Source organism: Scomber scombrus, chromosome 4, assembly GCF_963691925.1.
Source record: "Scomber scombrus chromosome 4, fScoSco1.1, whole genome shotgun sequence".
In the NCBI taxonomy this organism is placed as follows: Eukaryota; Metazoa; Chordata; class Actinopteri; order Scombriformes; family Scombridae; genus Scomber; species Scomber scombrus.
The window spans coordinates 33,606,194-33,618,277 of NC_084973.1; the positions used below are offsets into that span (position 1 = coordinate 33,606,194).

The following is a 12,084-nucleotide window of genomic DNA, read 5'->3' on the forward strand; positions in this document are numbered from 1 at the left end:
CAGAACATAAAGACATGTAAACAGAGTCACAGCTCCCTCTGCTGGCTGCAGCCTGTCAGCACTGCTGCACATTTAAAGGGACATTTCACAGAGAAACGTACTGTTCATGCTGGTCCTCTGCAGCAGAGTGATCAGGTAGGACATCGGATCATCAGGCTGATCAATCACCAGACTACACACCATGCTCTGAAACACACACACACACACACACACACACACACACACACACACACACACACACACACACACACACACACACACACACACACACACACACACACATTGAGTGATTGAGTTTGCTGTATTGTAACCAACAGATGTGAAATGTAAACAAAGGGAATGTGTGTGAAACATGGAACCAAATATACGTCATTTTACATTATTTTTAAAATGCAGTAAGAGAAAAGATAAAACATGATGTTGTATTTAGAAGAGAAGGTTTGTGTGAAGAAGAAGAAGAAGAAGGAGAGAGCTTGTAAGGATTCAAGGCTTCACTGATGAGCTCTGACTGTGAGCCAATCAGCTGCAGAGCCAATCAGCTGCAGAGCCAATCAGCTGCAGAGCCAATATGAACCAATAAAAACACAGGATGATCATATTTGGGTCAGAGTGACCTGCAGCAGTAGAAGGGAAACCCAAGAGATTAGAAATACTCGGGTTCAGCCAAACGTTGCAGGTGGGAATCAATATAAAAAGGGGAAAACAGAAAGTTGGATAGATCATTTTATCTTAAACCTCGTCTGTGTGTGATCTTAATAAAACTCGACTGCACTCAGCTTTAACGACTCCTGGTGATTTCTGGGGGATTTTAGACTCTGAAAAACGTTTTGAACAACAAAAGAAAGAGACGATGATTTCCTTCCTCCTGATCCTGGATCCGTTTATCAGAACAGGTTCAGGTATCATACTTTACTTAATAATCCTCGTCCTGTTTATTATAACAGCTCTGACATTTATTACAGGAACATTTAGTTTCCTTCAGACCAGCTGATCATGTTTATCTGATCAAATCTGTTAAATTAGTTTTAAAAGCAGCATCAGGTTAAATATTTTATCACCTACAGTGTATTTAAGTGGACTTATATTAATAATGACTTCATTTAAAACATGTAAATGTTTCCTGATCTCCATGGTAACCAGAGTAAATGTAATATTTAGAACAATTGTATGTAATGTAAGATCATGAGAAACTAGTTGATATGGTGTTTTTAACCTTCTCTCCTTCCGTCTGTCCTTCCTCCCTTCTTTCCTTTCCTTTCCTCCCTCCATCCCCTTTCCTTCCTTACTTCTGTCCTTCCTTCTTCCCTCCTTATTCAATTCCTTCCTTCCTTCCTTCCTTCCTTCCTTCTTTCCTTTCCTCCCTCCATCCCCTTTCCTTCCTTACTTCTGTCCTTCCTTCCTCCCTCCTTATTTCATTCCTTCCTTCCTTCCTTCCTTCCTTCCTTCCTTCCTTCCTTCTTTCTTTTCCTTCCTCCCTTCCTTCTTTCCTCCCTCCCTCCTTCTCTCTTTCTTTCCTTCCTTCCTCTTTCCTTTCTCCCTCCCTCCTTTCCTTCCTTCTTCCTCCCTCCTTTCCTTCCTTCTTCCTCCCTCCCTTCCATCCTTCCTCCCTTCCTTCTTTCCTTTCCTTTCCTCCCTCCTTTCCTTCCTTCCCTCCTTCCTTCTTTCCTCCTTCCCTCCCTCATTTCCTTCCTTCTTCCTCCCTTCCTTCCTTGACTCGAGGACAACAGGAGGGTTAAGCAAGTTGAATTATTTGGTACAAAGTTTTTATGGTTACACCACTGAGACATTTTTGCCATAATCCTCTAATATATTCTCTCTAAATGGATTAAAAGCAGAAATTTGATGCTGGGTCCACAAAAAAAGAATGTGTGAAGTTATTCATATGTTTATTTTATCATTTTAACCCTTTAAATTTAAACTAAACCACATGGACACTAATATCTTTACTGTTATCTCTGACTGATAATATATATTATACAGAATAATAAGAGTATTTAATAAAGTAAAGTATGAGGTCGGGTTCTCTACCTGAACCAGGTGGAGGACGTTGTGTTTGTCAGCGTAGACGGACATCTGAGGAGGAATCCTGAGAGGCTTCACTGTCTCATCCATCTGCAGTCTGACACACAACACACATTTGTCCTGAGGAACCTGAATGCATCACATCTGAAACACAGCTGAGAGGCGTTTAAGGAGATGTTTCCTTCACAGTCTGCTGCTGTTTATATGGAAGAAAACAACTTCTGCTTTTATAATGAAGATACTGACGTCATGTCTCTCAGGAAAATGGTTTTAATGATTAATAATAATTAATAATATTTCCCTCTGAACTGTAGAGTGGAAGTATAAAGCAGCATCTACTACAGTAAAGAACAAGTAGTGAGAACTAGGTTGATGTCTGTCTGTAGAGGAACTGTTAACCTTTACTGTTCATATTCACAGTTACTCTCTAAAGTCTCCATCAGTCATTAATAAATGTTTTATTAATCCTTAATGAAGCTCAGAGAGCAAACACAGTGGATTCTATTTATTTATGGGGGAAAAAAGGACATTTACAATCACTTTACTGTGATCCAACATTTTATATAATATGATGAATAAAACATCTTTCAATGGTGTTTTTTAAATATTTTGTACATTTGAATTTACAAAAATCAGCTGCTTTCTTTTTAAAGAGGCATTTTATTTCCTTTTTATAAATTGTGGTTCACATTAGGAAAGTTCAACTAAAATAAATGTGTATATGAATAAATATATATATATCATGTATATATATCTTCTGCAATATTAGTATTTCATGTATACGGACAACACTAATAATTTCCATTGTGTGCAATATTCATATAATATACATATATATTTATTTCACTTTAATCTGTGCAATAAGAGTTTCTGCTATATTACCACTCAATACCAATATGACACAACTATTTTACTACATATTTCTTACTATTATTGTTCTTATAGTTTTTTTTTGGTACTTATTATTTATTGTTCTGTATTATTTTTCTTATTGCTGCTCTTATATTATATTTACTGTCCACTTGCTGCTGTGACAATACACATTTCCCCATTGTGGGACTAATAAAGGAATATCTGATCTTTTCTTATCTCATGTTTATATTTTTTATTCTTTTTTTTCCAGATTTAATTATTTGGTCCTTTCTTGCTTTCTTATCTCTATTCCTAGCTGACACTTTACACTCCAGTCACAGTTTATGAGGAATTTAAAATCTCCTATTTCTAATGTAAGAACAGCACTAGTGTGAGCAGTAAATGTACTTATTTACTTATTATTATTATTGTTAATGAACGTGATGAAAGTATATTTCTACACACAGCCGGTATGTGAAGGTTAATTAGCTTAAGTTACCGGAAGTTTGTTTAATTAGTTGATTCTTAAACACAAATGACATAAATATATAAATAAATATAAATATAAACACACCTTCTTCTTCTTCTTCTTCTTCTTCAGTGTGTTTGTGCCGTGAGGAGCTGGTTGCTAGGAAGCTTCTCTGTCCTTGTTGCTAGGGGAGGACGTAATTCTGTCACGAGCGCGCCGAAGACAGAGCTGCGCGTGCTGGTGACGTCACAGCAGCAGAGAGTAAACGTTTTTTGTTGCTGTTGTTTTTTTTCACTTTTATTTACATCGTTTAATTTTCTGCCTCAACAGCTCATGTTCTTCTGCTGCTGCTGTAAATACTATTCTCATTATCTGCACTTTAGTACAGTACAGTTTCAGGTACTAGTACTTGTACTTTAGTACAGTTTGAGGTACTTGTACTTTAGTACAGTTTGAGGTACTTGTACTTTACTGTAGTATAGTTTGAGGTACTTGTACTTTACTGTAGTACAGTTTGAGGTACTTGTACTTTAGTACAGTTTGAGGTACTTGTACTTTACTGTAGTATAGTTTGAGGTACTTGTACTTTACTGTAGTACAGTTTGAGGTACTTGTACTTTACTGTAGTATAGTTTGAGGTACTTGTACTTTACTTTAGTACAGTTTGAGGTACTTGTACTTTACTGTAGTATAGTTTTAGGTACTTGTACTTTACTGTAGTACAGTTTGAGGTACTTGTATTTTACTGTAGTACAGTTTGAGGTACTAGTACTTTACTGTAGTACAGGTTGAGGTACTTGTATTTTACTGTAGTACAGTTTGAGGTACTTGTACTTTACTGTAGTACAGTTTGAGGTACTTTTACTTTACTGTAGTACAGTTTGAGGTACTTTTACTTTACTGTAGTACAGTTTGAGGTACTTGTACTTTACTGTAGTAAAGTTTGAGGTACTTGTACTTTACTGTAGTAAAGTTTGAGGTACTTGTATTTTACTGTAGTACAGTTAGAGGTACTTGTACTTTACTGTAGTACAGTTTGAGGTACTTGTACTATACTGTAGTATTTCCATGTGATGCTACTTTCTTGGATAATATAATAATAATATAATATAATATATATATATATATATATAATATATATATATATATATATATATATATATATATATAATATAACAAGCTTTATAAATACAACACATTGTTAAAGATGAAACCAGACAGCAGTGTGTAGTCGGCTCACATCTCAGATGTCTATGAGTTGTTAACAGCTCCACCAAATAGTGATTTTTCCCTCTAAACTTCTCACATGCTTTCATTTCAATAAATGTTCAAATGATCCAATATTTCAGCAAAAATCAAACATCAGCTGTTACATCTACCAGTAATAGTTCAGTTACCAAATGTTGCTGTAAAGTCTTTATGAACTAAAACACATTGTTTTACTGTTGTTGTAACCAGCTTCCAAAATATACTTTACCAGTAACTTTAACACTATTTAAGCTTATTTTCTGTTTAACTGCACAAATGAACACTTTAAATACAAACTGTGATATTGTGTGATATCAATGATCAGAGGCAGAGACTTTACCTTCAGTAGAGTTGTGTTTATTGCTGAAACTATCAGATGATAACATGGACAGGTTCTGTCTCTCATAGCTGAGCTCTACATACTCTGCATGCTGCTCTTCATCATTCCCTCATACCAATAACACTGGAGCCCTCTGCTGGTCATGACCTGCAATAACATGCAGACACTTCATAACACAATAACACATTATAGAAACACATTTGGTCATTTACATTATGAAGAATATTAAATCACATAGTTCATTAATCTGAATGAGCAGCTATTAACTGTTTAATCACGGGAGCTAGCTAAACTCTATGAAGCTCCGTTTCAATTCAAAACGTTTCTAACAGTTTTCTACCTTAAACTCGGTCTGAAACACATCAGAGAGATTTAAAATGTCTTTAGTGATAAGTTGTGACACGTTGACACACATGACTAACCTGTTTTATAGAAGAAAAGCAGAGACAGGAGACGTTAGTGTTCATTCAGCAGGCTGTTCTCTGTCTGAGGAGACTAACTAGCGCTTGTTTTGGTGGATCCTCCCCCTGCTGGCGGAACAGAAGAACTACACTCTACACAATAAAGATTACACCCATAATAATAAGAATATATGTAAATCTGGCTTTATTCAATAAAAACACATAAAACACATAAAATGACATTTCCAACCTGACAATATTGACCATGTGTAGCTCTCACAAGAACAACCACAAATACACAGAATTTCAATATGATGGATTTTATCAAAAGTTATTTTGTTTAGAATATTGTAATACAAAAAACTTAAATTGGACTAAAAACTAAACTAACAAAAATACAGCAACAAAATAAACCAGAAAACACACTGAAGATTCAAATGTAAGATGTACAGCATATAAACTAAATAAGTGGTAAATCAGTGGATAAAAATGAGTTTGAAGAAGTCATTTAAAGGAAGATAAAGACTTATCAAACAGGTTGATCCAGAGCCCTGACAGCAAAGACAGAAGAAATACACTCTACAAAATAAAGCTTTAAACCAAAAACAAAAACAAACAAATTTAAAAACAGACATAAGATAGCATTTCCAGCCTAATAACTCAATTGAATCAATCAATCTTTATTTATATAGCACCAAATCAAAACTAAAGTTATCTTAAAGCACTTTTCACATAGAACAGGTCTAGACTGAACTCTTTAATTTAATATAAAGACACCTCACATTTGCCCATGAGCAGCACTTGGTGACAGTGGTGAGGAACTGGGCTCTAGGTGGACGACCATCTGCGTTGACCGTACATTTGTAGGTGTGGCAGGAAAAATCACATATTTACTGAATTTAAACCATTGAATCAGTGTGATGGATCTCATCAAAAGTTATTCATATATTGAAATACGAGAAAATGGAAAGAAAATAAACCAGTAAAACACAAAGATTCAAATGTAAGATGTACAGGATATAAAACTAAATAAGTGGTAGATCAGTGGATGAAAATGAGTTTGAAGAAGTGATTTAAAGGAAGATAAAGACTTATCAAACAGGTTGATCCAGAGCCCTGACAGCAAAGACCAGGCTCCATATTTATCTGTGCTGATAATCACAACTAATTCATTTCCCTCCACTCAGTGTGAAGTTAGAGAAAAACTAATGGTGGCTTTATTTATTGAATGATTCATGTGTTTAAACTGCTGATGGCACAGATAGATTTCAAAGAGCTGTAAGGACACATAAGTCAACAGGAGGTTCAGCTGGAGATGAGTTGGACAGTGGAGAAGATACATTTCATGTTTTTAATCAAGTTGTGTCCGTTTGCATCATTATCTCTGTGTGCAGTGTTGTACAATACATGCAAGATGCTGCACTAATGTAGAAAACAAGATGGAAAGGATGTGATTGGATAGGGCTGGATCACATGATCTCACCTACAAGTTTAAGTTACATAGTTATTGTTAAAGACACCTGATTGGCTGAGCAGTGTTTATTTACAGTTTAATGTAAATAACTTGTTAAATATCATTATGAGATATAAACTGTTTATGTTTAAACTTTAAACTTCATGTTTCTGCATATAAAAGCTGGATACATTTATATCATCTGGAGCCTTTAAAATATAATCAATCAAATCTTTCAAATCAATCCTAAAACAAATAGCTAACCAGTGAAGTGATGATAGAAATGGAGTAATATTGTAATGGAAATTGTCTGAATACCAAAACACTGCTACTTTGCTGCTCTGACTGTGGTAAAACAGCGACGTCTCACTCTCTCCCAGCAGTAATCCTTCTCCTGCTGAAAGTCACAGTCAATTCTCTTCTGCTTCATTCATTAGTTTTAGTCCTCGTTAACTCTCAGTGTGATTCTGAGACGCTTGATAAATATGAGCCCAGGCTCACAGTCTGACTTATAACACCTGTTTTTATCTTTATTTACATCAAACAGCTCATGTAGAACAAATCTGTAAAGTGCTGACTTCAGCTAAATCCAGAGATAACTGTTCAGTTTGTAGTCAGTTAAGAGACTTAAGTGAAGATGACAAAATCCAGATCCAGACTCCAGATGGATCATCAGGATCCAGCTGATCCTCTCTCAACACTCCTGGTTGTTCACTCTCACTCTGACAGAGATCATCACCAGCTGATGAGAGAAGAAGAAAGAACAGAGGAGATAAATGAGTGTTTAGTGAGACTCACTTCATCAGCTGTCAGTCAGTGATGCAGCACATCCAGTATAAAGAGCAGCAGGGACTTCAGTCCTGTTCAGACCAGAAGTGGAACAGCTGTGCAGCGTAGCTTGCTTCCTTTCAGCTCTCATGTTAACATGTTGGAGTGAACACACTGAGCTCCAAGCTCACACACCTGCACACACTTTTACTATCAAGTGTGTTTCCTCTGCAGATTTCACTCAAGTACACAGAGGAAATAAAGTGCTGAGAGTCATGAACACATCATTACTGCAGAAACAGAGACATTCACTCATCAGTTTACTGATGGATTTACTGCTGATACATGTCAACTCTTATCAAAGTTTAAAGCTACAGAGTCTCTGTGGGATTTGAAGATGTTTCCTGCTGTTAAATCATCACATGACAATCAGTCAGAGCTCTCAGCTAAACAGCTGCTGTGATTCCTGGACTTCAGCAGAGGTTCTGAGGCCTGTACTACGAAGCCTGATTAACATACCCTGTATATCTCTCCGTTACCTGGGTTGACTTACCCAGACATTCACAATCCTGATAAACGGTACTACGAAGCTGGTTATCAACTCTGTATTTCAACCCAGGGTTTTCCAATCTTGATTGCGTTCAAATAAAGAGGTGGTGTTTGCAGCGTCTGACCAATCGCAAGCATGGAGAAACCCTGCAGAGCAGCGTACGTCACGATGGAGGAGCAGACAATTATTCTTCACAAATGTGAACAATTCAAACACATCATCCAGGACAAAAGCAACACTGTAGCCGCAGCAAAAGCCAGGAAGGAATGCTGGCAGAACATTGTCGACTCTGTTAATGCGTAAATTCGTGAGACAATATTAATTCATCGGACAATATAAACGGACAGCACTCCGATGATTCAATTTCACTTTATTACGGCACAGACGTTTCAGGCAGAGCTTCCTCAGTGCACTTCCTTTCATAGAGACATTAACTTAGTTTAATATTCAACATTCATTTGACATTCAAAATACAAAACTATTATGCGCTTCAACCATTTGAGTGAATGATGTCAGACCAACTGTATAACATACAGACTAATATCCCTCATGTGCATCAAGGATTATTTTTTAAATATATATTTTGGTCAATTAAAAAATATGAATAAAATTCTGCTTTTCTGCACATTTGCAGCGATTACTCTCAAGATGTTCTTATTGAGATTTTTTGTTAGGTTTCCTGACACAAGTTCTGAAACTGGAGTGGTGGTAAGGTTATTTATTTATTTTAATTGTTAAAAAATTGACGAAAAGATATATTTGAAAAATAAGACTTGAGGCACATGAGGGATATTAGTCTGTATGTTATACAGTTGGTTTGACATCATTCACTCAAATAGTTGAAGCGCATAATAGGTTTGTATTTAGAATGTCAAATGAATGTTGAATATTAAACTAACTTAATGTCGCTTGGTACCTTTCGGATAGCTTTAACCTCTCACGATCCGCGCACCAATGTGGACAGGATCTTCTATGATTGGGCAGGCCATTTTCCAAGAGGACTGATTGGTCAGGAGGTGGTGCTTTTATACTCGTTGATCTCTTATCCAGAACATAACCTCCTCCGTAGCAGGTTAGCCATTCAGCATAAGTTACCATGGTGATTTACCCCGGTAGGAAGTGAACCAGCGTCGTAGGACGGCAAACCAAGAATTAACCCTGAAGTTACCTAGATAAGAGAAAATCCAGCTTCGTAGTACAGGCCTCTGGTCTGTATAAAGACCACATGGTTACTAAACGTAATGATGCTTGTGTGAAATCAGAGCCAGTGATTTGCAGGCTGCAGTCAGACTGATCTTAGAGCTCTGACAAAGATGAACTGATCAATAGTTTAGTGTTGAAATGAGAGAACAAACACTTTGAGATCAGATTTGATGGTGTGACAGTTTGATGATGAGGACCACTGTCTCTATACATCTTGTAAGGCTGTCAGCTGTAATCCAGCTTTATTTCCTGCAGACATCAACACAACAACAACAGTCGTCTTCACATCAACTCAAACACATGATCACAACAAGCTTCTGGCTCATCTGATTGGCTGACTGTTCTCTCTCTCTCTCTGTCTTTCTGTCCAATCCTGAAGCCTGTCACCATTCTCCTCTCACAGCTTAACTGAGGAAAGCAGCACTGAGAAGGTTGGAGCTTCACCAGGATATACTGGATCGTTGCTTTGATACTGACTGTGTTTAATACTAAACTGCTGAAACCAGCACAGACTGACTCCAACTCTCTACTGACCTCAGAGTCTCCAGTCTGCAGTCTGGACTCTGCTGAAGACCAATCAGCTGCTTCATGTCTGAATCCTTCAGCTTGTTGTCTCTCAGATCCAGCTCTCTCAGATGGGAGGAGTTGGACTTCAGAGCTGAGGCCAGATAATCACAGCTGATCTTTGACAAAATGCAACACCTCAGTCTGAAGAAAGAATAAATGAAGTCAGTTTAGAAAACAAAGTTCATGTTTGAAATGATGAAATGTTTCATAATCTGTTCAGAGCTGAAGAAGATTTAAATGTAGAAGTTTAGAAAATGTAAACTCCAAACAGCTGAACCCAACAGGATGAAGGTTAAAAACGGTCAAATACAAACAGTGAAAAACAGATTTTAACATTCAGACGTGTGTGAGAATGTGTGTGTTTGTGCATGTGTGTGTATAATGTGTGTGTGTGTGTGTGTGTGTGTCTGTGTTTGTGAGTGTGTGTGTCTATAATGTGTGTGTGAGTGTGTGTCAAGGGTCAAAGGTGTTTTGAAACAAATAAGTAAAAAGATTAAGACAAAAAAAGGGAGTGTGTGTTGCTGTGTGTGCTGGTGTGCACTTGTGTGTGTGTGTGTGTGCGTATATGTGTGTGTGTGTGTGTGTAACAGTGTGTGTGTGTGTGTGTGTGTATGTGTGTTACAGTGTGTGTGTGTATGTGTGTGTGTGTGTGTGTGTTACAGTGTGTGTGTGTGTGTGTGTGTGTGTGTGTGTGTGTGTGTGTGTATGTGTGTATGTAGAAAAGGAAAATAAACTTCATGATGTAAGTTATGTATGAACATAAATTAGGTTCAGATGTTAAACATTAAGATCAACAATAGTAACAGACAGTCAGAGAACTGACCCCAGAGTCTCCAGTTTACAGTCTGGACTCTCCAGTCCAGCAGACAGCTGTTTCACTCCTGAATCCTTCAGCTCGTTGAAGCCCAGATCCAGCTCTCTCAGATGGGAGGAGTTGGACTTCAGAGCTGAGGCCAGATAATCACAGCTGGTCTTTGACAAAATGCAGTTCCTCAATCTGAATAAAGAATAAATTAAGTCAGTTTAGAAAACAAAGTTCATGTTTGAAATGATGAAATGTTTCATAATCTGTTCAGAGCTGAAGAAGAATTAAATGTAGAAGATTTAGAAAATGTAAACTCCAAACAGCTGAACCCAACAGGATGCAGGTTAAAAACGGTCAAATACAAACAGTGAAAAAGAGATTTTAACATTCAGACACATATTAATGTCAACACTGAGTCATAAAATGCTGCTGAACTCAGTCACGTCTGTAATTAGAGGATCAATATGAAATCAGACATGTTGGAATAAAAACCTTCAGTATTTATAACATGAGCTCTTCTTCCTGTATTTGGTAGTTTAGTAGGTATGTGTAATTAAACATGTTATTGGTGGCAGTAATCATTCCTCCTGTCCATACTGGCTGTGAAGTGGTCTCTTCCTAACACAGCTACACTGCAGGAAATGACTTCATAAGTTCAGATGAAGCTAATATGAGGCTTTGACAGTCTGGTCCACAACTTCAACTTTTATTGTCATTCCAACCATATAAAAATACACATTTAGGGCCTGATTTACTAAGATCCCAAATAAAGGCTGTTAAAGTGTTTGTGCAGTCTAACAGATTACATGTTTGGTTAGTGTGTGTTTTACAGGTGATCTACTAATAATAACTGTGTTAATAACAACAGGTGCAGACAGCAATATTAGTCTATTATTTATAGACACAGTTACTGTCATCAACATTACCTTCAGCTTTGATAAACTATTAACATTTTCTCCTCCCTGTAATTTGCACACTGGGATCTTATTTTAAAGCCTGCTGAGTAAAATCAGGTATTACCTGTATGTCTGATTATATATCATGTAATAATAACTTTACTGCATTCACTGATAACTGTAAAATACTGATATATGTTGTGATAAAATGCTGCTGTAATAAAACCTCAACCACAACCTCTAAAGTCCTTCTAAATTCCCTCTTTGAGTTTGGATCCCTCCACTGCAGCTCAGCAAGGAAACACTGAAGAAACACAAACATACTTACTTGATATGTGGAACTCAGACTGCTGAAGCCTCATATTAGTTTAAACTCTGGAAGTCATTTTTACTCACAACAAGACTGTGGATTTTAAATTCCTGAAACATTTAAATTCTACAGATTTGTGTTCAGCTAATCCTGAAAATTATGAACCAAACATTTGAAACTTCAGTGAAGAATTTGAATTT

General features: G+C 36.8%; 2 protein-coding genes across 2 annotated transcripts in view; both read right to left on the bottom strand.

Annotated features, from left to right (window-relative positions):
- The window catches only part of ak8 (adenylate kinase 8), a 13,502-nt gene extending 11,390 nt beyond the window's left edge, over positions 1-2,112 (bottom strand). The window contains exons 1-2 of the mRNA XM_062416908.1: positions 2,029-2,112; positions 102-186 (exon numbers count right to left, since the gene is read on the bottom strand). Of these exons, the coding sequence (XP_062272892.1) occupies positions 102-186; positions 2,029-2,112 (169 nt within the window). The remainder of the gene's footprint in view (positions 1-101; positions 187-2,028) is intronic.
- The window catches only part of LOC133979436 (uncharacterized), a 1,726,912-nt gene that overhangs the window by 1,227,739 nt on the left and 487,089 nt on the right, over positions 1-12,084 (bottom strand). The window contains exons 8-9 of the mRNA XM_062417946.1: positions 10,697-10,870; positions 9,841-10,014 (exon numbers count right to left, since the gene is read on the bottom strand). Coding sequence (XP_062273930.1) covers positions 9,841-10,014; positions 10,697-10,870 — 348 coding nt within the window. The remainder of the gene's footprint in view (positions 1-9,840; positions 10,015-10,696; positions 10,871-12,084) is intronic.